Source organism: Bos grunniens, chromosome 19 (genome assembly GCF_055505025.1).
Source record: "Bos grunniens cultivar Pamir isolate PY7600 chromosome 19, Bosgru_T2T1.0, whole genome shotgun sequence".
Classification (NCBI taxonomy): Eukaryota; Metazoa; Chordata; class Mammalia; order Artiodactyla; family Bovidae; genus Bos; species Bos grunniens.
In genome coordinates, this window is record NC_141183.1 from 31,182,374 (window position 1) to 31,208,880 (window position 26,507).

The 26,507-nt window shown below is 47.2% G+C and overlaps 1 protein-coding gene across 4 annotated transcripts in view; it reads right to left on the reverse strand.

Moving 5' to 3' along the window:
• Positions 1 to 26,507, reverse strand: part of HS3ST3B1 (heparan sulfate-glucosamine 3-sulfotransferase 3B1) — a 43,637-nt gene that overhangs the window by 11,056 nt on the left and 6,074 nt on the right. Inside the window, exon 1 of one of the 4 annotated variants that reach the window (XM_086355513.1) lies at positions 12,369 to 12,644. The exons of 1 other annotated variant lie outside the window; for it this stretch is intronic. Coding sequence is in view for 1 of the 3 variants with exons in the window: in XM_086355511.1 (XP_086211637.1) it covers positions 12,295 to 12,473 (179 nt within the window). In the remaining 2 variants the exon portion in view is untranslated. Of the gene's footprint in view, positions 1 to 12,262; positions 12,645 to 26,507 lie in introns of those variants that run through there. 2 more of the 4 variants (XM_086355512.1, XM_086355511.1) reach the window with 2 other exon arrangements.

A 26,507-nucleotide genomic window follows, 5' to 3' on the forward strand; every position in this document is an offset into this window, starting at 1 on the left:
CATCAAAATCTAAAATCGAACTCTGTGCACAAGGCAAATCCCCTCACAAATGGCCCTAGGCTGCCCAAATCCTTGTGTTGATACCATTGGGACGGAAATATTGATTGAGAAGAGAAAATGGTCAATAGACTTAGACGTTTTGACATCACAAATCTATTTACCATTGCTTTAAAAGAAGAAGCAGCTACAAGTTGTTTCCAGGTCTCTGTCTTCCAGTTCTGGCTCCTAACTAGCTTGTCCCCCATCCCCCACCCCACCCCCACATCCCTGCGTCCTTGGCTTCCTGATCTGTAAATCAGTACCACAGAGAAGGTCAAATTCTGATAAACTGCCCTGAGGACAAACTCAGGGTGGGGAGGACAGGCCAGGGAGCAACGATGCCATATCATCTTTAGACTTCCCAAAGCCCACATCCTGGTGGCTCAGATGGTAAAGAATCCACCTGCATTGCGGGGGATGTGGGTTTGATCCCTGAATTGGGAAGATCCCCTGGAGAAGGAAATGGCTACCCACTCCAGTATTTTTGCCTGGAGAATTCATGGACAGAGGAACCTGGCAGGCTACAGTCCATGGGGTCACTGAAGAGTCAGAAATGACTGACTAACACTTTCACTTTCAAAGCCCACATCCAGCCTCTGAGAGCTCAAAAGCCCATGGTGCAGCCAGGAGAAACCTTTACAAACAGAATAATCAGCCTCTCTAGGAAGGTTACATCTCTCCTCCCACCCTGCAAACAGATAGTAAACAGTCAAACCTCCTCTCACAGTCCCAAATTGGTGTGGGAAGTAAGGATACCCCCCTTAGAAGGGCTAAACAAATAAGGTGCCATTTAAAAAAAATAGCTGTTAAGTCGCAAGTTTCAGCTGCAAAACTCAAAAGCCCTGGGATCCCAGGGATGCGGGGAGTGGGACGCTGAACAGAGCAGAGAAGGGTGAAAACACCTTGAATGATACATCGTGATGGACACGTGGCAACATGTCACACAGTCAAGCCCACAGAACACAGCTCAGCTAGGGTGGACCCTGCTGTGAACCGTGGACTTGGCGTGACACCTGATGTGTCGGTGTGAGCTCGTTGTGACCAGTGGACCGCTCTGACGGGGGGTATCAGTGGTGGGGGAGGCTGTGCTTGAGGGGGAGCAGGAAGTGCATGGGAATGTTCTTGAACCCTCATTTGAATGCCCATGGTTGGTTTCCAGAACTCTGCCCTTTCTGCTTGATTTTGCAATGAACCTAAAACTGCTTAAAAAAAGAAGAAAAAGAAGAAGAAGGTTGAGATCCTGTCTGTCCTCGTCCTGTCTGTGGACTACGGCTTCCTCCTTGGGAAGGCCGGGGTCACGCACCCTCGTGTCCTCAGCCTGGGCCACCAGCACTGGTGGGCCGTGCTCATGTGAGTCTTTTCTGTACCCTCGCCTTCCCCTGCAACTCCGGGCCGAGGGCTCCTCCTGGGATGCTGGGGCCACGGCACCTTTGCATTCTCTATGCTGCCTCCTTCACCCCCAACCACTCAGGAAGAAAGAAAACCCTTTCCTCCTGGGGTTTGTCCCTGATATCTTGACCTGTGAACACAGGTAGGACATCTTAACCTGTAAGCAGCATAAGGGACTAACTCTCCAACTTCCTGCCTTGAAAATATATGACAAAAAATAAACTCAGAAAACAAACAAAAAATAACAAGCCTTCTTTTACGAAAGGATGCCCTTGGGTTCTTGGGATCTGACTGCTCTCCCTTAGCCTTTCCTCCTGGGCTCAGAGGCCCACTGCCCTGCCTGGTCCGCAGGGGAGGGAGTTAGGCTGAGGTTGGCTGAGTGCCTCAACCTCCCATCACTGAGGCCAGGGAAGCACTCAAGTGGCCAACTTGAAAAGGGCAGAAAGGGCTGCTGGGGGCGTGGAGGGGAGGGGATGCTGCCTGGAGGAAAAGTGCAAAGCTGCTGACAGTCCAGGAGGTGACAGATGCTGACAGGTTGGGGGGAGAGGCAGGGGGACATGTCCCCAGGCTTCAGCGGGCACTGGGTGCTCTGGAGTTAAATCATTTTAAAAGAAAAACCGGGGAGAGGGGCTTCCTTGTTTGTCCAGTGATTAGGAATCCGCCTGCCAGTGCAGGGGACGTGGGTTCAATCCCTGGTCTGGAAACTAGGACCCCCTGTGCAACGGAGCAGCTGAGCCTGTGAGCCACAACTGCTGAAGCCCACGCGCCCTGCAGAGCCCGTGCTCAAGAGAAGCCACCGCAAGGAGAAGCCCACACACCGCAACTAGACAGCAGCCCCCGCTCGCCACAACTAGAGAAAGTCCACACAGCAATGAAGACCCAGCAGAACCAAAAGTAAGTAAAAAAAAAAAAAAAAAAACAAACCTAGGGGGAAGAAAAAGAGCAGTCTCCAGGGTCATTACCATCCTAATCGAAGAGGTTTCTGCTGTGACAAGTGTGGGCAGCTGGGGTCCTGTTTCCCGAAGGCCTGTCTACCAGCCCTGAACCTCCATCCCAGGTGAGTACCCCAAACTGTCCCCAGGGCAGCGTCCTTCTCCCTTGTGAGTTTGTAAGTCACAGTGGACTTCAGGTGGATGGGGGACAAAGACAAAGGTCTAGGCTTGTGGCTTCTCTTCCCTTGCAGAAGATGAGAGCTGCAGAGATGAGAAAGGAACTCTTCCTGCAACCTCGACTGTGGACGAGGAGGCATGGCTGCTCCTGAGACTTGTAACTCGAGCTGTAAGTGGTAACCCTGGGAAGTTTCATCTTTAAAGCAGTTTTCTTCCCTGGGGAGGAGGGAGGAGGGCTGGGAGGAAGGTGGGGATCAGCCCTCGGCCCCTTCTTATCTGGAAACTTCTTCCTTTGTAGGAAGTCTCTGAGCCCAAGGATTGGAAAGCTCCCTTTCAAAGGGCCACACATCTCCATAAATAATTATCTCCATTTGGGCAAGATGTTTGCATATCAAAGAACTCCTTCGGGAGTGTTTAAAATAATTTAAAATGAAATTATAAATAGTCTGTTGTTCTCCTTGTTTCTCTGGTCCCTGGAGCAGTTGGGCTCCCGGAAGTGATGTCATTATTCATTATGAAGTGTACTGGGTCTTTTTACTTACTTTTTTAAAAAAAGGTAATGGGTAGGAAAGAAGAGACATAACAAAGGATGGACTCCCCCAGGCCCCCTCCTCTGCCAGCCCTCGCCCCTTTCGCCCCTCCCACCCCTCAACCCCCACCGCAAGGATTTGGCCTCCATTGTATGAGAATTTCAATACTGCTCAGAAAATGAAAAGCCTTTGAGTGCCATAAGGGGGTGGTGCTCAAAAGAGCATCTCGCAGCTCTGGGTCAACCCAAGATTCCTTTCATTTTGGCAGAATCCTCCACTATAGACCCTGCTTCACAAAGGCCTGAGTTCCTGTTCCTGGAAGGGACTGGGGGGGCTGGGGGGCAGAGGGAGGGTTTCAATTAAAAGCTAATAGCCTTTTGTGTCTGGGCGCTCTGGGGCACTGCTCGTGTTTATTAGACCTCACTGTGTGCGGGCACAAACCATGTGAAATCAGAGTAATCTGTGCCCCCCGTTTCCTGGAAAAAAAAATTGTTTTTGATCAATAGAAAGAGAGGAAAAAAAAGTTTTCTGGGAAGCGCAGTCTTTAGAAAGTAAAATCAGCCTGTCTGTGGGCAGGGGGGTGAGGGCAGAGCTCAGGACCCAGAGGGAGAGGAGACCTCGGCAGCACAGACAGATGTGGGAAGGCTGTCCCTCCCTGGACAGATTCTTCTCTGTGTAGACCTGACCCGCCCTCACTTCTGATCCGTGTGGGCTTCCCCTCTGGAATCCGCTTCTTCTCCCCGGGGTGCTGGGAGCCTGGCTCTGCCTGGGTGACTCCCCAGCAACAAAGGGCCAGCCCTCAGGCGGCTGCACTGGCTGGTATGTTTCACAGGCTCCTGAAATCCTCTCCCAGCTCAGGCTTCACCCCAAGAAAGGCTTCCCCCATCCCACCCCACCCCTGTGCTCTTGGCAACCAGGTACAAATGTTAGTAAACAGACCCTCACTCAAGAACCACTGAGCACCACCAGTCAACACAGAGTGGATGGAAATCACTTCCCCACACAGGGAAGCACCCCTCTCCTCCACCGCCCGCACCCAGGATAAGGGGAGGGGGCTTCCTGACATAGCGAAGTCTACCCGGTGCTGGACGCTTGAAGCCTGGGCCTCTGGTTCCTGCGCAGCCGCTGACAAGACTTGACACTCAAAGCTTCGGGCTCAGTGTAGAAAAATTAATGGGTGACTTCCTTAACTCAGAACGACAACCCCTAGATCCATCCATGATGCTGCAAATGGCATGATTTCATTCTGTCTGACAGCTGAGTGGTATTCCATTGTAAACAAACGTGATACAAAGGAACTTATTTACAAAACAGAAACGGACTCACAGACTTAGAGAACGAACTTATGGTGGCCAGGAGGAAGGACAGGGAGAGCGGATAGTTGGGGAGTTTGGGATGGACATGTACACGCTGCTACATTTAAAATGGATAACCAACCAGGACCTACTGTGTCGCACAGGGAACTCTGCACAGTGTTACCTGGAAGACTGGATGGGAGGGGAGTTTGGGGGAGAATGGATACATGTATATGTATGGCTGAGTCTCTGCTGTCTGAAACTATCTCAACATTGTTGACTGGCTATACTCCAATTCAAAATAAAAAGTTTAACCATAAAAAAAGTTGATTTTGACACTAATAAAAAAAAAGTTAATGGGAATTTTCCTGGCGGTCCAGTGGTTAAGAGTCCATCTTCCAGTGCAAGGGGTGTAGGTTTGATCCCTGGTCAGGGAGCCAAGATCCCACATGCGTCGTGGCCAAAAACCTCAAACATAAAACAGAAGCAATGCTGTAAAAAAAAAAGTCAATAAAGACTTAAAATGGTCTACATCAAAAAATCTTTTAAAAAGTGAATGGACTGGTTTAAAAGGGTTATTGGCTTTAAAATTCTATAAGGGGACCCTTACAATCTCCATCTCTCCCACCACACCCTCATGCCACCTCCCTCCCCAGCCAGTTGTAGGTTGGCACAAGTCGGTACAGGAGAATCTATACAAATATTTTATGATGGAATAGGTGCAAAGGGTACTTTAGGCACCTTGAGGATACAGGTCAACCCCACAAATGTAATTCAGACAGAGGTTACTGTCAAGGGCACCCCCAAACTAGGCAACCTAGTGCCTGAGGAAACAGAAAGGGAAGTAGAGCTCAAGGTCAGGCTGTGGGTCCTTAGGCAAGTTGTCTAACATCTCTGAGCTGTCTCTCCTCATTTGTGAAATGGAGATACTTTAAAAAAAAAAAAAACAAGAATGAGACTCAGTCGTAGTTCATACGTGAACAAGCTCCTAACACAGCGAAACCCTACCTAAGGGTAAGGTGGGATGACCTCCACTCATGTCCCCACTTTATCTCCTTTGACTTACGGCTCTAGGTGCTAGGGAGATTTCTAGGGAAATATTGCTAAGGAAAAAGAAATTCCACGTTGGTTCTCACATTCAAAGTCTCTTGTAAAACAAGTATTTGAAAGTGTCTCCATTTCCTGGAATTCTCACTTGTGCCAGGAAGGATCCCATGGGTGGACCTTCTTTCTTAATCCCCTGGTAGGACCTTGGCAACCAAGGAAAACCAAGCTCCCCCTCTTGCATTGATGTTACTGAACGGATGTGATGATCCAAGCCAAAAAGGAGCAGGAAATGAGGCAGTCTTTCATATGAACGCATCCTGCCTCAGAAGGTTCTTTCTTTCCTTCCTTCTCTCTCTCTCTTTCCTCCCTCCCTCCTCTCTCCCACTCTCTCTTTCATCCCTTCTTTCTCTTTCTTTCCTCCTTCTTTCCCTCCCTCTTTTCCTTTCTTCCTTTCTTGCTCTCCTTCCTCACCTCTTTCTTTCCTTGGCAGAGAATGAGGTTTACATGAAGTAAAACAGTCCGTTTAGGGGCAGGAGCCATCTGAGACTGATGAAAAGAAACAACCCAACTGCTGAAACCAGATCCACAGAGGGAAGACTTGACATAATCCGTTACCTTCCTGCCCCCTGACTGCGGGGCCAGCGGGAGTTGGGGATGAGAGAAACCCCAGTCAACTCTTAAGTCCGAGACAATGGCTCCATCCTGCTCCCCGCTCCCCTTCCACTTGACAAACAGAACCCCATTTTATGGTTATCAGCTGAAAACAGTATAAAGTAAATTAGGTCAATAAAAACCCCAGACATAAGTTTGAGTAAAGCTCAACGGATGGGAAATGAGAACAAATAAACTCCCCTTATCACAGGCTCTAAATAGCTAAGAACATTTTAGAGAAGAAAAGAGGTGCTTTCTGCCCATAGAGAACATCCCTGGGAGTGTATTAAGCTGGAGACAGACGCTGCAGACAAAGAAGACCCGCAGTTTCGCAGTTTCTTATCTCACACACCTATCAGCAGCAGCACTTTCTTCCCAGTGGGTCTAGGTGCTTGAAGGTGTCTTGAGACAGGAAGTGGCACAAAAGGCTGATGGAAAGTCTAAAGACACCCATCAAAGTCCACCCTCTCCTATGCTTATGGAGACTCTCAGTTTGGAAAGGATGGAGGCTTCTAAGAGCCAATTTTCAGGAGGAGAAAGGTAAGTGCAACCTCCTCAGAGTCTCATCCACTTATTGTCACAGACACCATTTTTTTATAAAACCTCAATACATCTGTAACAGATTGCTAAGCAGAGCCCAACTTGCCTGTATATTTCATGTCCAAGGAGAGGAGAAATGGAAAGTCTTGGAGGCTTGAAGTTTTGCTTAAGTGTTCTGGATTATTTGAGCATATTCCCTCATGACAGTTCATATTCTGTGAGAACCTTTTGGTAGATGGTGAGTCTTACAACTTCCAGCCTTGCTTCTGTTCTTGACACAAAGCATTCCCTCCCCCTACCCCACAACTCCCGCAAGGGAACAAAACTGCGAGCACCAGGGGGATCAAATAACCAAATGGTTAGTGAGAGGGCTGCTAAGAATTACAAGTGAGATTAGCCTTTTACCCTGCATTAGCCCCAGTGAAAAACTAACCCTGTAACTACTTTTGAGCCTAATGATGATTTCTAAGAACAAGATGTTTGGTTCAATCTTATGGCCTGCCATATTTTGTTTTGTATTTCTTTGGACAGTACCTCGTAAGACGGTACATCTTCAAAAGAAATACAAGAAAAAGGGCAAAAAACCTGGGATAGGAAGCACTGGAAAATAATCTGCTGAATGAACACATGAAGGAATGAAAGGAAATTAACTTGCAGTGCTTAAAGCTAATGACTGGGGGTCACAGGGCAAATATGTAAAGAGAATTGGGGGCAACCTGGGATGATAAATTACCATTTGGGGAAGGTTTGAAAATGGTGACCATATCAGGATCTGAATGCCCAAAGTAATTAATCCTAGAGCAACATTTATGTACCATCACACCCATTACATTAAGTGACACTATTCCATCAGGAGGCCATCCACATAAAGAAGGTCTTGACCTTGCATGCTAAGCTACAGCAAAGAACAAGTCCCTTATTTCACCTGAGGGACAGACGCCAGCCATGAGCTCCTCTCACTTTTGAACTTTGGATGCCCCGGAGTTTTTGGGGGGGCAGTAATAAACCACCAATGGATATGAATCTGAGCAAACTCTGGGAGATGGTGAAGGACAAGGGAGCGTGGCATGCTGCAGGCCATGGGGTCACAAAGAATCATACATGACTTAGCGACTGAATAACAACAATAAGAAAAAGACTAGGAATGTGGGCAGGATCTCTCATGGATGGTTAAAGAATCAGGGAATAGACTAGAATCAGGGAAGGACTAGGAATGTGGGTGGGATGGCGGGTGGGATGGCTCGTGGACGGTTAAGGAATCGGTGACATGGCGTGCAGGGATCATTCACAGGGACATTTCTTGCCCTCAGGGGGCTCACTGTGTATTTGGAGAGAAATTCCACATCCAGGAAGTTCCCCAATAGATACTGCATTGAAATGTGCAAAACAAGCATCCATAAGTCATGTCCTTCGGGACATCTGCAGCTTCCTTGAGCTGGTGCCAAGGCCAAGGGGAACAACAATGTCAAGAAGAAAAGATACCCAAGTGTAGGAGCATAAGGCAGTGGTTGAGACACTGGGCTGGGACTCAAGTTTATTTGTTTGAGGAATGGTGAGAAATAAGACTACAACGATTAGGAAGTGGCTGGAGTGGCCCCCTTTCCACTCTGCCCAGCCCTTCCCCCACTGCTTCCCCAACATCTTTTCCAGAAGCCAAACCTAGAAAACTTCACAGCTTCTCATGATGTTGAACAAGATGTTCAAGTTTCCTGGCCGGGAATCTCCCTACCTTTCCAAAAGGACATGCTTGTCCCATTCCTCCATTCTTACCCTTCACCCCAGCCACGGGCAAGCAGAGTCCCCCTCCTTCTCGTACGTTCCTACAGCACTCATTCCCACGCTAGGCTGGGTTAGCAATTCTTGCTCCCTTCTTATGATCCTACCCTGCCAACAGCCTCCCTGCAAATATACACATGTGCGTGCACCCACACACACACACACACATACATGTTAGCATACCCTTTCTCTAGCTGCTATTATCTACTTCCAGGGGGCTGAAGCCTGGACTTTGCCTTATTTGCACTGTGGCCCAAATCAATGGCTCTTAGATGAATGAAGGTGCATAAATAAACAAACAACCGCTAGAAAGAACTTGGATTTGATCTCGGACAATGAGAAGCCACATCAAACATGGGAGTGAGCGACCTGAAGGTGTATCAGGAGTTGGGGAGACACATCTGGGCTGTTAGCTGATGATAAACTCCGTGAGGCTACTGAAGCTCGATACAAGAAGGTGTAAAGAACACTGGAATAAGCAGAAAAGATTACTGGGCGTCTCCAGTGGAAAACTGAACAACACGTTATCTGGAGATAGCTTTCTTATTGCTTTTGAGATATTTGGCAACTCTGTAAATTACAGGTAACAACAAGGCAAGGCAACACGATTCTTGACCATAGACATGCAAATAAGTGCCTTCTGGTAGAACTTCTGTGGGTTTCCCTCTCCACTACCCACTACATGGGAAAAGTCAAGTTCGCCCGCTTGTAATGTCATCTCAACGTTCCTTTATTCCAAGGAAACTGAGGTTCTTTTGACTTCTTTGGACCAATGGTAACAGCTGCCATGTTCTCTCATTAATAATAAGTAAAATAAAATCCTTAACATGGTCATTAAGGAAATATAATCCTTAACATTGTAAGTGGATGAATCATGATTTTACCTTTTGCCTTTAGAAAATTATCCTTTACCAAAAGCCTGGATTAGCCATGTGCTTTTCATAAGAGTGCTATCCAAACGAAGATGTGGTTCGTATGTGTACGTGTGTGTATACACATATGGATTTCCCTGGTGGCTCAGATGATAAAGAATCCGCCCGCAACGCAGGAGACCAGAGTTCAATCCCTGCATCAGGAAGATCTCCTGGAGAAGGGAATGGCTACCCACTCCAGTATTCTCGCCTGGAGAACTCCATGCAGTGGAGCCTGGCAGGCTACAGTCTACGGGGTTATAAAGAGTCAGACATGAGTGAGTGAATAACACTTTCAGTTTCATACATGTACACACATACAATGGAATCCTACTCAGCCATAAAGAGAATGAAATAATGCCATTTGCAGCAACATGGATGGACCCAGAGATTATCACACTAAGTGAAGTAATTCAGACAGAGGAAGTCAAATGCCACATGACATCAATTATATGTGGAATCTGAAATAGGACACAAATGACCTTATCTATGAAACGGAAATAGACTCACAGACATAGAGAACAAACCTGTGGTTGCTAAGGAGGCGGGGAGGGATGGAGTGGGAGGCTGAGGTTAGCAGATGCGAACTATTACATAGAGAATGGATAAACAAGGTCTGACTATGTGGCATAGGGAACTATATTCAATATCCTGCAATAAGCCATAATGGAAAGGAAAATGAAAAAGAATGTATATATACATATATATACACACACATATATATATACTTTTCTGTACAGCAGAAATTAACACAGCATTGTAAATCAACTATACTTCAATAAAATAAATATAAAAAGAGTGCTATCCACACCAGTGGCTTTTACCCCATAGCATCCTCTTGATACCAACCACCTTCCCATCTTAGTACCAAGAACAGTCATGCTTTCTGTTGCGCAAACAGCTCGTTTGAATGACTTCTGTAACTGAGGCCTGTCTGTCTGTGAAGGCTGCCATGAAGCTGAAGGTCATGTCCACTATGTGGCCCCCACTATGGATTCTCCTTTCTTACTCTCACATTTTATGTGTTTGTGGCCCTTTAAGTATCCTTCAAAAACCACCTGAAGTATGTGTTCAAGAAGGCGGACACAGAATAAATGCAATTCCGTAGATCTGAATGGGAAGGGGGTATGGGGGCGAAAACAACGGGACAGCTGATTGGAAAACACACTGAAGGGAGGAAAAAAGGAAAGCAGGTTAGAGATGAGGAAAGACCTTCAGTTTTTTAAGCAAGATGGATCAAGATGGACGATTATGGGTTCTGAGTTCACCCACAGAAACTGTGGCTTCCAAGCCACTATTCAGGATGGAAGTCAGGACACAATGAAGGTGCTCAGCCCAGAAATGATATAAACACAAGAGGGTTTAGGATTCAATGTCTATGTAAAAAGCAGAAACGGAGATAAGGTGAACATGACCCCAGATTCTAAGCTAGCTTTATGTCCAGACAGATTAGCCCAGGTGGGGCGCGAGGCTCCCTGGCAGGCCAGCCTGGAGGCCGGGGTCGTGAACGACTGCCTCTCCCTGCAATGCTCAGCAGTGCCCTCCATTCACTGACAAAGCCAAATAAAGACCTTTAAGATGCTACTTTCCCAAATGAATCCACTTCCAAATCCAAGGCTGGGAACACACAGCACTAAGCCCGTGAGCAAACACTCCTAAAGAGGAGAACAAGAGACTCCTCTCTGCTGCCCCATTAGCACATTTGGGAAGTTAACATACCTCCCTTCCCCGCTGCTACTCCCCCCAAGGACACTGTTTCCCTGGGTTGGCTGAACGCACATCAATTAACTTGTCACATGGAGGCAGGCAGGACCGCCAGGTACCAAAACGAGGCATGGAATCAATTGACTGTGTAAGGATCCCAAGAACTGGAGTCCTGACCATCTTTTTTCTCTTCCCTTTTTTTTTTAATTGAAGTATTGGGCTTCCCAGGTGGTGCTAGTGGTAAAGAACTCGCCTGCCAATGCAGGAGACAGAGAAATGGGGATTCGATCCCTGGGCTGGAAGATCCCCTGGAGAAGGTCATAGCAACCCACTCCAGTATTCTTAGCTGGAGAATCGTTTGGACAGAGGAGCCTGGTGGCCTACAGTCCATGGGGTGGCAACGAATCGGACACGACTGATGTGACTTGGCATGCATAGTTGATATATATCATGTAAGTTATAGTTAAACAATATAGTGATTCTGTATTTTCATACATATACTCCATTTAAAGTTATAATAAACTATTGGCTAGATTTCCTGTGCTGTTTAATATATCCTTGTAGATTATTTATCTTACATATAGTAGTTTGTACCTTTTAATCCCCTCTTTCTATCTTGCCCCTCCCTCCATCCTCTCCCCAGTAGTAACCACTGGTTTGTTCTCTGTGAGTCTGTTTCTGTTTTCTAAATTTCATTTGTTTGTTTTATTTTTTAGATTCCACATAAAAGTGGTATCATACAGTATTTGTCTTTCTCTGATTGACTGATTTCACTCAGCATAATACCCTCCAGGGTCATCCAAGTTGTTGCAAATGGCAGAATTTCATTCTCCTTTACAGCTGAGTAATATTCCATCGTATACGTACATACCACATCTCCTTAAGCTGTCTCCATGAATGTGTAATTCTGAGAGATTTCTTTATGAGATAAATACAGTGTCTATCCAGGAAAGGACCCCTTTTCCTGGGGCCCCTCTTCCTCTGAAGAGAGAGGGTTCTCCTCTCACTCGGGTCAGAAATGGGGCTTATTAATTATCATTACAGAATGTTACCCTTGCTGCCTGCAAAACAGGCATGCGAATCTCAGAGTCATGCCCTCAGAGCAGAGTGCTTCCACTTTTAGGGGTTGCAGAGAATCTGGGGAAAGGGCTGTGTTCTCTGGAATCTCTAAGATCTCACATGCTGCACAGTGAGGCCAAGAAAGAAAAAATCTCTCAAAATTCCAGCGTTCTGCAGGGGAAAAAACACTTGCCCCAAATCCTAAGACCAACCTCAAAGACCAAAATGGTTCTATATGGCTCACCCAGAAGGCTCTGCTCCCCACTCTGCTGGGGACAAGGAAAGAACCAGGACTGCGCACAAAGTGTTTTCAGGTACCACAGACAGAGGCTGCATCCACTCTGCTCTCCTTCTTCTCTTTAAACAAACCAGGTGCAGAAGGCAAAGCGAGCTGGTTCTAAATGTCCAGAGGCCAGAAGTCATGGCTCAATCCATCTTTAGAAGCGGGGAGATACACAAAGCTGTGCCAGGCTGAACAAGTCTCTCCAACCAAGAAAAACAGGCTGATAAATTAGTTCTGCGAAGCCACAGAGCAGAGCCCCCAAGAATCAACTCAATAGGCTGCCTCCTCTTCTAGCTCATTAACTATTTGAGATTACCATCATGTGGGGAGTCGCTTCTCAGCTGGAAATTAAATTAGCCTGGCTATAAACCAGGAATGTCGAGTGGAAAGTATCTGATGAGCCATCCTGGGGAAAAAAACTCCACCACCCAACACCATCCCCCAAGCAGCTTACTCCCACCCTCCAAGCTGGGCCCCTCGGTGCAGCGTCTCTTCTGAACGATGAGGAAAACAACACAGCCAAAGGGGCAAGACTACTTTCTTGGTTTTGATTTTCAGAGAAAAGCACAGTTCACCAGGGCCGCTCCTAGTGAAATAACCAAAGAGGTGGCTTCATGAGACGAAATGGTCAGGAATGTGGCATTCAGAAAGAGACAGAGTAACAAGTGTTCAGATTAGAAAGAAAGATTAGAAAGAAAGGAGAGGGTGAGGAGGGAGAGGATAAACACATAACACACAACTAGCATCCTTGGGGATGCTCCATGCACAGTCGTCTGCCCAGTGAGGGGGCAGCAGGTCCTGCCTGCACCTTCACGACAGGTGTGTGCTTGCAAAGCCACCTCATAATTACCAGGTTTGGCATTTTGGCTCTGGCAGCTGGGTCCGCGCAGATCCTAAGATTTCAGGAACCAGCCTCTGCAGGGCTGTTCCTGCCGCGGGTCCGTGAGCCGAGAAGTAGAATTTCTAATTACACGGCTTTGGGCTTTACCCTAATGACAGGCTCCATCCAGGCAGGCAAAAAGCACGCAGCTAAGAGGATATAGGTCTTCGAGCTCATCCTGAGAGGCTCCTAACGCTTGCCTTTTTTTTTTCTGGATGGCATCTTCTCTGATCACCAGCAAAACAATTCCTGTTTCATACTATTCAGTGGCACCTTGTAAATACCTCTTTCAAGCTGAAATACTTGACAGAGAGGAAAAGAAAGATGCATGATAAACTGCATTAGTTGCCCCCTGATTGTTAAAGGCTCGCTCACCAAAGACCTCAGTCCCCTTGATGCTGTTTTCCTCGCCTTCCTTTCTTTTCTGCTGGCCCTTCCCTCATCCACGACACTTTTTGACACAAACCTCATTGCCTTTTCATGTGTGTTCCTTCTGCCAAGAACACCTCCTTCCTTACTTGGTCTGCACACGAACTCCTATTCATCCATCAAACCCCCCACCAAAATCCTCCTCTCTGAAGCCTTTCCGGGGACGCTCCTTCCCCACTTAGATTTAATCACTCCTTCTTCTGCAATATTTCTTTGCCTTGAGCATCCTTCTCTTTTTGCCTGCATTACACATGACTGTATTTAGCCACCTCACCCCCTGCCTTTGCTCGCACACTCTATACCCAATATCCACATCATAGGCTAAGCCCTGTCCCCGCCCTCATTTACAGAGACCCCAACGGGCACCACTTCACACTAAAAACAAAACTAAGAACACAGACAGCTTCTTCTCTGCCCCTAACCTGCCCTCTTTCTTTGATCTCTGATCACAGTGGCTGCTCACAGGGGCCTGCTCTTGTGGGCAAGGACCTTAGATCCTTTCTCTTCCTTCAGGTCTCTTCCCACCATTACCCCTTTAAAAAGGCCTAAAATAGCCCTTTTCTCCCATCATCCTCTCCCCCACAACTCTCCATCCCCTCTCTCTGTTTTATGTCTCTTCATGGCTCCTAATCACCGCAGGGGATCTTCTATTTCTGGTAGTTTGCTTGCGTATCGGTCTCTTGCCCATCTCCCTAGTGAATAAAATGTAAGCGACAGGAGGGCAGGATCAGTGCTGACAAAATAGGCAGTCAATAATATTTGTGAGATCAATAAGTGGCTGCATCCACAGAGCCTGGCACAGAATAGCTGCTCAGTAAATTAATAAAATCCATATGCAACTAAAAGGAAAAAAGCTGACATCTGTGGCCATTCTAACCCAGGGACACCACAAGCTAAGTGAAACCAACTGGATTTGTCCACAATTCTCCGTCCCCATAGCTGGTTTTCAAACGACACAGGCCACAGGGTTTGTGCTGTTGTTCTTCGGTCGCCAAGTCATGTCTGACTCTCTGCAACCGCGTCGACTGCAGCACTGCTGGCTCCCCTGTCCTTCACTATCTCCCGAAGCTTGCTCAAATTCACGTCCATCAACTCAGTGATGCCATCCAACCATCTCAGCCTCTGTTGCCCCTTCTCTTCCTGTCCTCAATCTTCCCCAGCATCAGGGTCTTTTCCAGTGAGTCAGTTCTTTGCATCAGGGGGCCAAAGTATTGGAGCTTCAGCTTCAGCATCAGGTTTGTGGGGATACCCCTAATGCCTACCACCCCCAGGTGGTCCTCTCGAGAGATTTCACTGAGGAGAAAGAAGCCAAAGGATTTTAGAGTCGAGACAGAACAGCCCCAAATCTAAATTAGAATGTAATCGACAAGCAACCAGCAGCCGGCAAATCCTTCAAGGAGGTCACGTGCTATACATGAGTGGGGCTGAACCCGAATGGTGCTGTCACCTGAGAATTATCTTTACCTGCTGCCCAGACCACAGCTGCCCACTAGCGCCGGGTCCACAGCTCCAGCACTTGGGACCTGCCTCCCATCTGCCACAACTAGGGGGTGAGCAACCATGGAGGATACACGCCCCTAGGTGCCAAGCCCTGGCACTTCCCATCCCCTAATGAAGAGTCCCCCAAAGACACCATCTGGGGTAGGTCCTCAAAACAAATGCAAGCTTGAGTCTCGAGGAAACTGGGACTCATTCTCCCTCCTGCACAAATGCTCCTTTAACAGAACACACACACAAAAAAGCCACAGGCCTGTTCCCTACTTCTGTTTCCAGCTGGGACTGTAAGAAAACAACCCTAAAAATAACCACGAGTGACAGAACATCCCCCTGGAGGGGACGGATGGAGAGAGACGGGGCCAGTGCACAGGGTCCGACACTGGTCACATGGGCAGCCCCCTTACCCAGAGCCCCTGGCCAGACTCTCCTGGATCCACCCCTTGACCTCTGGCTCTGGTTCTTCTAAACTGAAATAGTCTCTGGATCAGGGAAATGCAATTCTAAGCCAGGCTTGATCAATAACTCCCATCACTTTTATAAGCCAACATGGGCCACTCCCAAGCTTAACTGAGTTCCTTCATGGTAAGTGGTGGGAATAGGACTATATCACTCTGGGGACTCTGGAAACCAGGAGCCCAGAGTGCTCCTCTCGGATCTGCCCAGGTTCTGAGGCAATGGCCAGGGTTAGCCCTACCCGGCAGGGCCAGGGAGCAGGGGTAACATGGCATCCTCCCCTGGCTTTCTCTGCTTGCTCAGAACCTCACCCCAGAGGGATAACAGGGCTTCCCCCGCTGCAGAACCGGGGACCAGAGGAGGGGGCGGGCGGTCCTGCCTGTGGGCTGCCATCTGTTCCTTCCCCACATCTGCAGCCCAGTTGGGACTTGGGAAGAAGGGCTGTCTTTCCCCCAAAGCCCTTTGGGACAGTCATCCAAGTCCCCAGAGACGAATGCTGGGTTCTGTCCCTCCTCCTGAGCACCACGGAGACACAGACTCATCCTGGAATTCCAAGAGCCTCGCACAAACCATCCAGTGGGGTTGCGTGTTGTCCACCCCAGAAAACCATCCATATACATTTCTTGCTTTCTCTGCCTTGGAAAGACCAAATCATTTCATTTTCCTTAAAAATACATTCATATGATTCATGCATAATTTGTAAAAAGTCTGAATTTCTTCAGTATGGGAGGCTCTGCTCACCCCAAAATCTCCCCGTGAGTTGAAGGCCTAGCTTCAAGATAACATTTTGCCTCTGAGCCGGCTTCCTGCACCCTCTCCCCATCCCCAAAGTGTCCATATCACTCAACCAGGCCTTGCTCTGGGCCTCTGGGCCTTTTCCACAGAGCGGCTCTACCCTGAATGCTTTCTGGGATAATCAGCCAGCAAACTCCTATGCATACATCAAAGCTCAACTCAACGGTGACCTCTCCTTTGGGCCCCCTTCTCTCTGCTCCTCTGGCATTTCTCATTTTGTCCTATATTATCTATCACTATGGCCCATTGCATAAGACTGTGAGCTCCCTGAAGTGACTGACAACAGTTTAACATCTAATTTTTCCAAGTACTTTCACACCACTTGGCCCATCGTTGTTCCAAACCGTCTGGCGGATGCAATCAAATCACGAGGGAAGTCCCATTAGGATGGCCACCCAGACACTCCGATCATGACTTGGCAGGAAGGCTGTGTCGTTACTGCCTGATGCTCACAGTCCCATGGAAAGAGAAGGTGGGTATTAAGTGTCCCGGTAAAAGATACGTAACTTTATAGGAAAGGAAGTGTGATAAGAGTGAAAAGCTAGTCAAGAATACACCATTGAGGACCCCGCTATGGTGTGAAACTGTTCACCTCCAGACCGTGGGAAATGCCCTAGCCAGACTCCTCCCCCACCTCCAGGCGGGGTGGGGGGGGGCATGCACACAGGCACTCGGATTTCACCCAAGACGAGGAGGGGTCCTTGCTAAGTGCATCAGGAGATAACAAGGTCGTTGGAGCAAGCAGAGTGCATGAAGGGAAATGCAGATCCACCCTCCTGTAACTCAAGGTTTGCACCAACAGGGAAACTAATCCCCATCTCACTCCATAAAAGGTCCCACTCATCTCCCTTGCCAGCGACACCCAATCTGAAAGTTTCCTTCGTTTCCAGCGCTGGGACACCAAAGAAGACTTCTAAGTGTCCCCCCCTTGGCCCTGACACAAAGAAGGGAAAATGCATGTTAAGAAAAAAAGGCTATTGGCTTTGTTTGTGGCTCAAGGCTGCCAGTGTTTCCACCTGGCCCTGCAGTTACTTCTCAGGCTTCTGTGCGGGGAGAGCAGTCAGCCTGGGGTGATGATAACACAGATGGAGACCATGGGGGCGACCCTGGACCAGGCAGGGTGCAAAACAGCCTCTCCCCTTTGCCCAGAATCATCAGACATCCTGCTCTGTATAAATAGCACAGAGACGAGCCCTTACCTTTGAAAACAGACATCATAAGCTTCTTGGAAGGCTGAGCCGGCAATTAGCCCGCCGACGGCACAGCGATGGAAGCCGGCGAAAGAAGCTGGTGGCCAGATCCGACTGTGAGACAATAAGGAACAGTGTGGACTGTGTTCAAGGGAGAGACAGATGCATGCCCCACCCCAGTTCACAGACCCAGCTGTTCTCCAGCTCCAGCCAGCTGCTGCCGTGAGGATGGCAAGCCCAAAACTGTCAGATCCCTCATCAAAAACAGAAAACTGGGGATGGGAGGATAGACTGGGAGTTTGGAGGAAGGTTCAGGATGGGGAGCATGTGTATACCTGAAATTTAAAAATGTTAAAAATTATTAAAAAAAAAAAAAGATATGTACACACTGCTATATTTATTTTTCTAAAGGGAAGGGGTTTTGGGGGGGGGGGCGTTGTTTTGGCTGTGCTGGGTCTTCATTGCTGTGCGTGGGCTTTCTCTAGTTGTGGCGAGCGGGGGCTACTCTATAGTTGGGGTGCATGGGCTTCTCACTGCAGTGCCTTCTCTTGTTGCAGAGAATCAGTTCTAAGCACATGGGCTTAACCACCCTGCAGCATGTGGGATCTTCCTGGACCAGGGATTGAACCCATGTTCCCTGCATTAGCAGGTGGATTCTTAACCACTGGACCACCAGGGAAGTCCCACATTGCTATATTTAAAATAGATAACCAAAAGACCTGGTGTATATCACAGGGAACTCTGTTCAATACTGTGTAATAACCTAAATGGGAAAAGAATTTGGAAAAGAATAGATACATGTATAACTAAATCACTGTGTATACCTGAAACTAACACAGCATTGTTAATCAACTATGCTCCAATATAAAGTAAAAATTAAAAGAACAGAAAATCTGCATTTGTATGTGCAATCTCCAAATCTGTCAATATCGGCAATAAATTTGCATGTTTTTAAAACACTATAAATATTGCTGACAAAGGTCTGTATAGTCAAAGTTACGCTTTTTCCGGTAGTCATGTATGGATGTGAGAGTTGGACTATAAAGAAGGCTGAGTGCTGAAGAATTGATGCTTTTGAACTGCAGTTTAGAGAAGACTCTTGAGAGTTCCTTGGACAGCAAGGAGATCAAACCAGTCAATCCTAAAGGAAATCAGTCCTGAATACTCATTGGAAGGACTGATGCTGAAGCTGAAACTCCAATACTTTGGCCACCTGATGTGAAGAACTGACTCAATGGAAAAGACCTGATGCTGTGAAAGACTGACGACAAGAGGAGAAGGGGATGACAGAGGATGAGATGGTTGGATGGCATCACCGACTCAACAGGCATGAGTTTGAGTAAGTTCCAGGAGTTCGTGATGGACAGGGAAGCCCGGCGTACTGCAGTCCACGGGGTCACAAAGAGCTGGACATGACTGAGCAACTGAACTGAACTGATAAATATTCATTCAAGCATTTCATTTAAGTCCATCAACAGGTGAACCAATCAGTAGTGGTAAGAGGTAGGACAGTGGTCATCCCTGGTACAGGAACAGTGTCCAGAAGGGAGTATGGGTATGGCCCTGGGGACTCCGGAACCACTATTACACAGGGATGTGGCTTGTGAAAATTCATCAGGGTGCACACTTAACAATCGGTACACTTTTTCGTAGGCATATGAATAAAAGTTACCAAAGAAATACATATATATGTATATATGCGTGTGCTAAGTTGCTTCAGTCATGTCCAATTCTTTGAGATCCCAGAGACTATAGCCCCCCAGCCTCCTCTGTCCATGGGGATCCTCCAGACAAGAATACTTGAGTGGGTGGTCATGCCCTCCTCCAGGGGATCTTCCCGACCCAGGGATCGATCCCACGTCTTCTGTGGCTCCTGCATTGGCAGGTGGATTCTTTACTACTAAAGCCACCTGGCGAGCCTAAGTATATATATGTATATATACACATATATATAGGTCAGATATACAGATAAAATTTATTTTCTTTAAATATTATTTTCTTCAAATAATACGGAAAAGAGTACACTTCCTGGAAACAATGGAGGGCCGTTTTGGATAAAGTATACAGGAATCAAGGCCACGCAGAGAGGTAGCTGAAACAGCAGAATTCCTTCAGGTGCTTCAATTTCTATACAGTTTCTCCCAGTGTTGGGGTCGGGGTGAGATGTGTTGACAGGTGCTCGCAGGCAGAGGATGTCATTCAGAAGGATCGATGCACATGGTGGTTCTGGCATGGGTCAGGGGTGGTGACAGCAGGGCTAATGACCTGAAGAGTAAGGTCCGAGTTCTTGGTGGAGGGTAGGAACTCCGTGGGCCAGGGCTGCTCAGGGGGAAGACCTTCTCCTGCCAGCTACTGGGGATGATACACAACAGGGAGTGTACAGAGCGGGGGCAAGGGCGGTTAGGTGTCAGATGATGAGGTAGCAGAAGATCGCAGAGGGTTTCAGTGTCATGAGAACTAAGAACCTGAGTGTCCTGCTCGTGGTGGGCAGCTTCCGGGAACAGGTGAGAGAAAGAGATGGGCTGGCGAATGGGGATATGGGGGGGGGGGCTGAGGTCAGAAAAGGAGCATCAGAGATACAGATCTTATCTCGGAAGGGCATGGGGGATGATACCAGAGGCTGGGGTCAGTGTAGGGGTGACATGCATGAAAACCACCAACACCCATGTAAATGTCTTTGCAACAAAGACAAGGCTGAGACTGAGCATAAATTGGGGCAGAAAAAGAGGAAAAAAATATAATCTTGGGGACACTTTAATATAGAAAAGCCTGTGTTTGGGGTGGGGTGGGTAGAAAGAAACAACAAAGGACAGGGCTTAATCTGCTCCAGAAGGAATGTCCTGTTGCATTTCAGCCCGGGAGAGAAGCTCCTAGTTGTGGAGTTTGAAGGGCCCTCAGGAAGGCCTTGAGTTCAAGGGGCTGAGCCACCTACAGACACAGGTGGATGGCAGTGGTCATCTCTGTGAGTGCCCCTTTCCTCCTCTGCAGACTAGGGGAACTCACACAAGAAACAGGCTGCTAAGATGAAACAGGCTCCAGCCGCTGGCTGGCACACAGCATGCCTGGCTTGCTAAAGAGGAGCTGTTTTCTATCCCTACTGCGTCACCTAGTAACTGACATCCCCTCTCCTTCCTTCTTCTCAGCTTTCTCTGGAACATCCCCAGAAAAATGAAATACAAAATCACATTTCTTAATTTTCACTATTTTATTGCACACTCCTTTGTCTCCTTCCAATGGTTTTTAGATGTATTAATGGTTTTTGTCCTGAACTTGCTCTGACACCTCTTTGAATCTGTAGATTTTAGTTCACTGATGAACACAGGCCCCTCAAGGACAAGCTCATGTCTCTTGATCTTTGCTGGGACCTCAAGTGCTGCCTAGGAGAACCCTTGATAAAAGGAAGTGCTCAAACAGGGCATTTTAAGGGCACTGATACAGTTCTGCTGTTGTTCAGTCACTAAGTCCTGTCCGACTCTTTGCGACCCCATGGATTGCACCACACCAGGGCTTCCCTGTCCTTCACTATCTCCCGGAGTTTGCTAAAACTCATGTCCATTGATGCTGTTGTGTATGACACACTAAAGATGGATAATTGTCATTATATACTTGTCAAAACCCATAAAATGTGTAACATCAGACGTGAATCCTGATGCAAACCAAGGATTTTGGACGATGGTGGTTCATCAGTGGGAAAAAAAGTGCAACTCTGGGGCTACAGGTTGATGGTGGGTGGAGTGTGTGGTACTTGTGAGAGGCAGGGTGTATACAGTGTTTTCACTCAATTTCGCTGTGAATATAAAACTGCTCTAAAAAATAAAGACTATGTATATGTTTTTAAAAGGAAATACTCAATCAGGACTTCCCTGGTGGTCCAACAGTTAAGTCCACACTTGCACAGCAGGGGGCATGGGTTCAATCCCTAGTCAGGGAACTAAGATCTCACATGCCACACAGTATGGCAAATAAACAAATAAATAAATGCAAGCTCTCTCTCTCTATATATAAAGTAAGCGCAGTGGCTCAGTGGTAAAGAATCCGTCTGCTAATGCAGGAAATGAGGCTGGAGCCGCAGGTTCAATCTGGAATATCATCTGGAATAGGAAATAGCAACCCACTCCAGGATTCTTGCCTAAGAAATGCCTTGGGCAGAGGAGCCTAGTTGGCTACAGTCTATGGGGTCGAAAAGAGTCAGACACAAGTTAGCAACTAAACAACAACAACGAAGTAAGTGTTTGCTGGGTAAGCTTTTTTTTAAGGTACACATAATTTATAAGAATGTATTATTCATTGACTAGCAGTGTAGTGCATGCTCATTCATGTCCGACTCTTTTCGACCCTGTGGACTGTAAGCCCACCTGGCTCCTCTGTCCATGTAATTTTCCAGGCAAGAATACTGGAGTGGATTGCCATTTCCTTTTCCAGGGAAATGAGCTTCTCTAGTGGCTCAGGGAGTAAAGCGTCTGCCTGCAGTGCAGGTAGACCTGGGTTCAATCCCTGGGTCAGGAAGACCCTCTGGAGAAGGAAATGGCAGCCCACTCCAGTACCTTTGCCCGGAAAATCCCATGGACCAAGAGCCGGGTAGGCTACAGTCCATGGGGTTGCAAAGAGTCAGACACGACTGAGTGACTTGACTTTTTACTTTCCCTTTCCAGGGGATCTTTCCAACCCAGGGATCAAACCCGCATCTCTTGTGTCTCCTGCATTAGCAGGCAGATTCTTTACCACAAGTTCCACCTGGGAAGCCCTCATTGACGATAGAAAAAGACTTAAAATGGTCACCTTTCCCTTCTTCCAATAAGCATTTCAAGTCCATGACAATGTGAGGAGAGTTCCTTCCCTTGCTCTCCTACCCCAGATCACACACACATACTTGGGCATCTATAAATGCTCTTTGCTGGGACAGGATGTTTATTTATTTGTGGATCTGTGTTAACTGCAGCACCAGCACACGCTAAGTGCCTGGAGAATGAAACAGTCAGAGGAAGGACCAGCATTCGAGTGGAATGGCTGGGCATGCTGAGCCAGGGTGCGTTTCCAGTCAGAAGGGGAGGGTTTCCAGCCAGAAGGAGGAGGACTAGTAGAGAGAGACCTTTTAGCTGGGGATGAGGGAGATGCACCTGGAGTGATCTGGAGGTTACCTTTCTCTGTCAGCTGGGTGTGTGGTCTCCCTCAGGGAGATTACTTTAATGCACACGTGGGCGAAGTCCTGTGTTCCTTCAGCATCTCCTGAGGCAGTAAGCAATGTCCTAAATGAGTCCCTGCACTTTTAGGACAGGTCATCTCCTGCACCGCTGAATAAACTTTCAGGACAAAGCTGTGTGTGCTCAGTGTCTGTGTCTGACTCTTTGCGACCTCATGGGGTGTAGCCCACTAGCTCCTCTGTCCATGAAATCTTCCAGGCAAGAATACTGGAGTAGGTTGTCATTTCCTTTTCCAAGGGAACTTCCTGACCCGTATCTCTTACATCTCCTGCATTGGCAGACGGATTTTTTACCAATTGCATGCCACGTGAGAAAGCCAAGGCTGCCCTCATCCAAACCCACAGCAGAATTCTCAGCGCCACCGTGTAAAGCTCATCCCGAGAGAAGCTCAGATTCTGCCTGAAAAAGGTCAGCTTATTAGTGCGGGCCCCCTGGCCCCCGCTCTCCAGATGCCCGCCAGTGTGGCTGGAGCAGCAGAAAGGCGGCTTCCAGGCTGCTGGTGAAGACATTCCTTCCCCTTAGAGGCAGGGGCAGCTGCAGGCTGAGGGCAAGGGGCAAAGAGACCAAGGGCGCCCGGGACAGCGTGTCCCTGAGGACCCCAAGAGCGCCGTGGGGATGGGCTGGGGAGGACGGGCCCTGACCTCAGGCCAGCAGAGACCCACGATTGGTAAGGGGGCTGAGAATTACTGGGTTTTCCTTGCCCTCCTCTCCTGTCCTTTGGAGTCTTCTCCATCTCTTCATCCTGTCACTTAAAGGGTCACATTATAGGAATGAACCTATTTTTGGTTTTCTATTTGCTAAACTGCATTTTAAATATCCCTTATAGAAGTCAATGAACTGAGAATTACATATTTCATCCCCAGTCCACCCCATCCCACCCCCAAAAGAGAAAGGTGAGGAGTGGTGGTGAGGAGAAGAAAGCAAAGAACCATGCAGGTTGAAAATGGTCCCACTCTCTTCCCCACCCACAATAAGGCCCGAAAAAGACAAAGCTTCCACACCCAGATCTACAGAATTCATTCATCAGACGCACGTCCGACACCGCGGACAATGGAAAGGCAGACTCAGACTCCGGCGTCCTCACTGCTCCACCCAACAGAGGCAAACGTTCAAAGAGACACAGATCAGCAGAAAAGCCCAGTTGGTAAAGCGGCTCACAGCATCCGCGAAGCTCGCGGGAAGGATGCGCAGCAGCTAGAAGCCGGGCCCCGCCGCGGGCGGGCCCGCCCCACTCTGGGCGGGGCCACCCCTAAGACGGGCTACCATTGGCCTCCCGGCTCCTACTCGGGCCAATCAGCGTGGAGCCAGGCCCGCCGGCACCACCCACTGCGAGCGCGGGATGCTTGACCCAGCTGCGCCCAACAGGTGAAGCCCGAGCGCGGCGTGTCGGCTGGTCACGTGGCCGCGGCAGGCGACCCGCTGGGCCGAGGGGCAGCCGGGCCGCGGGCCCCGCCCCCGACACGAGGCGGCGCCGCCATCTGCTTCCTCCGACCAGATGCGGGGGTCCCACGCGACCCAGGGGCCGTGCACTCTAGTACCCGAGGCCAGCCGGCCAAGGAGCCGCGTTTCGCGCCCTTGACTGCACCTCGCCCACCCCCTCTAGATCCGGGGGGCTCCGCGCAAACACCCCTATGGCTGCCAGAGAGCACACACGTGGCCTGTCGGGCCTGCTGGGACTTGTTGGCCACTTCTGTCACCGGACCCTCCCTCCCGCCCCCATTCATTAAGTCGAGTGTGCGTGAAAAATCTTATCTTCCCAATGTATATGTACCTTTTTTCCTTCCACTCTCCATTTGTTGCCCCAAGCTTCATGTTGCCTAGAACTATCTTTCCAAGTTTTGTGAGTTTCTAAGCGACTATAATCTTGTTAAGTATTGTGTGGCAAAGATCTGGCGGCGGGGGGGGGGTGGACAACAGGAATTCTGGATCATGTGCCCCTAAGTTGCTTGATGAACGCATATGGCATCATTCATATCTACTCAAAGGGTAGTTTAAAAGAAGTGACCCCTTGGCAATAAATAGTCTAGCTTGGGCTGAAATGCAGTGTACAAAAATTAGAGCCTTAACACATTTGCCATAGTTAGGACAAAAATATTTTTGTGCCAAGAGTTTATCTGTTCTGTAAGAACTTAAAGTCACAGCAAATTCTTGTCCACACACACACACACACACACACACACACACACACACACTTTTAAAATGCAACAGAAGATATAAATGCCTTGCTGGCAGTACTCTATGCCAGTTCTCTCTCTCCAGACCTGGACTCATAATTTTTAAAAGCAGCTCTCTTTGGGAGGCAATAAAGTGCCCTTCAGCTTTGCGATTTAAATATGCTTCATACTTGACACAGTGAAGCACAATTTTTTAATACCCCAGTAAACTTAGGCTACTTTTAGTATTTTTCAAGTCACAAAACAGGTATTTAAGGGAAGAATTTCAGATATAAAGGAAACCAGTATCACTCTTATCGCCATACTGAGAAAATTAATGGGGGATTTTATTAGCATTAGATGTATTTTCACAGTCTTTTGGCTGGAATGAAAATTATTTATTAACATATCAGTAAGCTGGTAATTGCTCCTCACATCCTAAACTTTTCCCCAAATCTAAAATCCAAAAGAAAAAGCAACATACGCTAATATTAGTTTTATTTGATGTTAGTTTTATTTTGGTATAGTTTGAGGAGAATAGGCGAGTTCTAACAAGGTCATCTTTTAAATACATATATATATAAATATATTGTAAAGTTTTAAGTTCTATTCCCAAAGAGTTTTCAAAGATATCAGTATCTTATTTCTTTTTGGTCATGGTAATGTTTTCATTTGAGGTAGGCAGCATATTGTATTCATTACCCTTGAAAATATGCCACATACTTGGGGAATTCATTTTGCTGGGATGCCTGACTATCCCAACAGCTTAGCACTGAAATTCCCCTTACTCTCTGGAATCACTGACTGTTAAGAGAGAGAAGTGAGTAGCACCCTATTTGGGAACTAAGTCTATTCACAGCAAAAGAAGTGCTCATTATGCTGTGCCTTGAGACTGGACATTCTGTGTTTCTGTCAATCAACTTAATTTCCATGTTCATAGAATTGAGAGCAGAAAGTATTTAAAAACTACTGATATAGAAAGCCATGGGCAGGCAGCCCTGGTCGTGTATTTCAGTCGTGAAGCTTCAAATAAATGCTTTTTTTTTTTTTTTTTAAATTCTTGGCGTGCTTTTAATTCTAAATAATTTTGGTGATTCAAAGAGTCATCTCATATAATCAGAAAACCTTATGTCCTACAACATTTTCAACAAAACAGTATATCAGCATATATATCTGGAGTGAGGTTTTTGTGACATATTGATTTTTCAAACTATCAAAAGTTTTTCTTCAGACAAAACATAACAACAGCAAAGCAGGAAAAAAAAAACCCAGAAGCTTCTGATGGGTTACTTTAAAAAATATCTAGCAATAAATATAACTTTAGCTGGGAAAAATATCTTTTATAATATAAAATATATTTATAATATATTATAAATATATATATATATATATATATATAAATAATATAATATAAAATATATTTATATTATAAAAGATAAATATTTATAAATAGTAGTCTACATTAAGTTGAAAAATTTCAATAATCTGGCTCCATTAAAAAAGCAAAATCTAGTTTAGTAGCTTAGTCAAATTGCAGTATTCTATTTTGATACATATTTTTAATAACGTGGGTTGC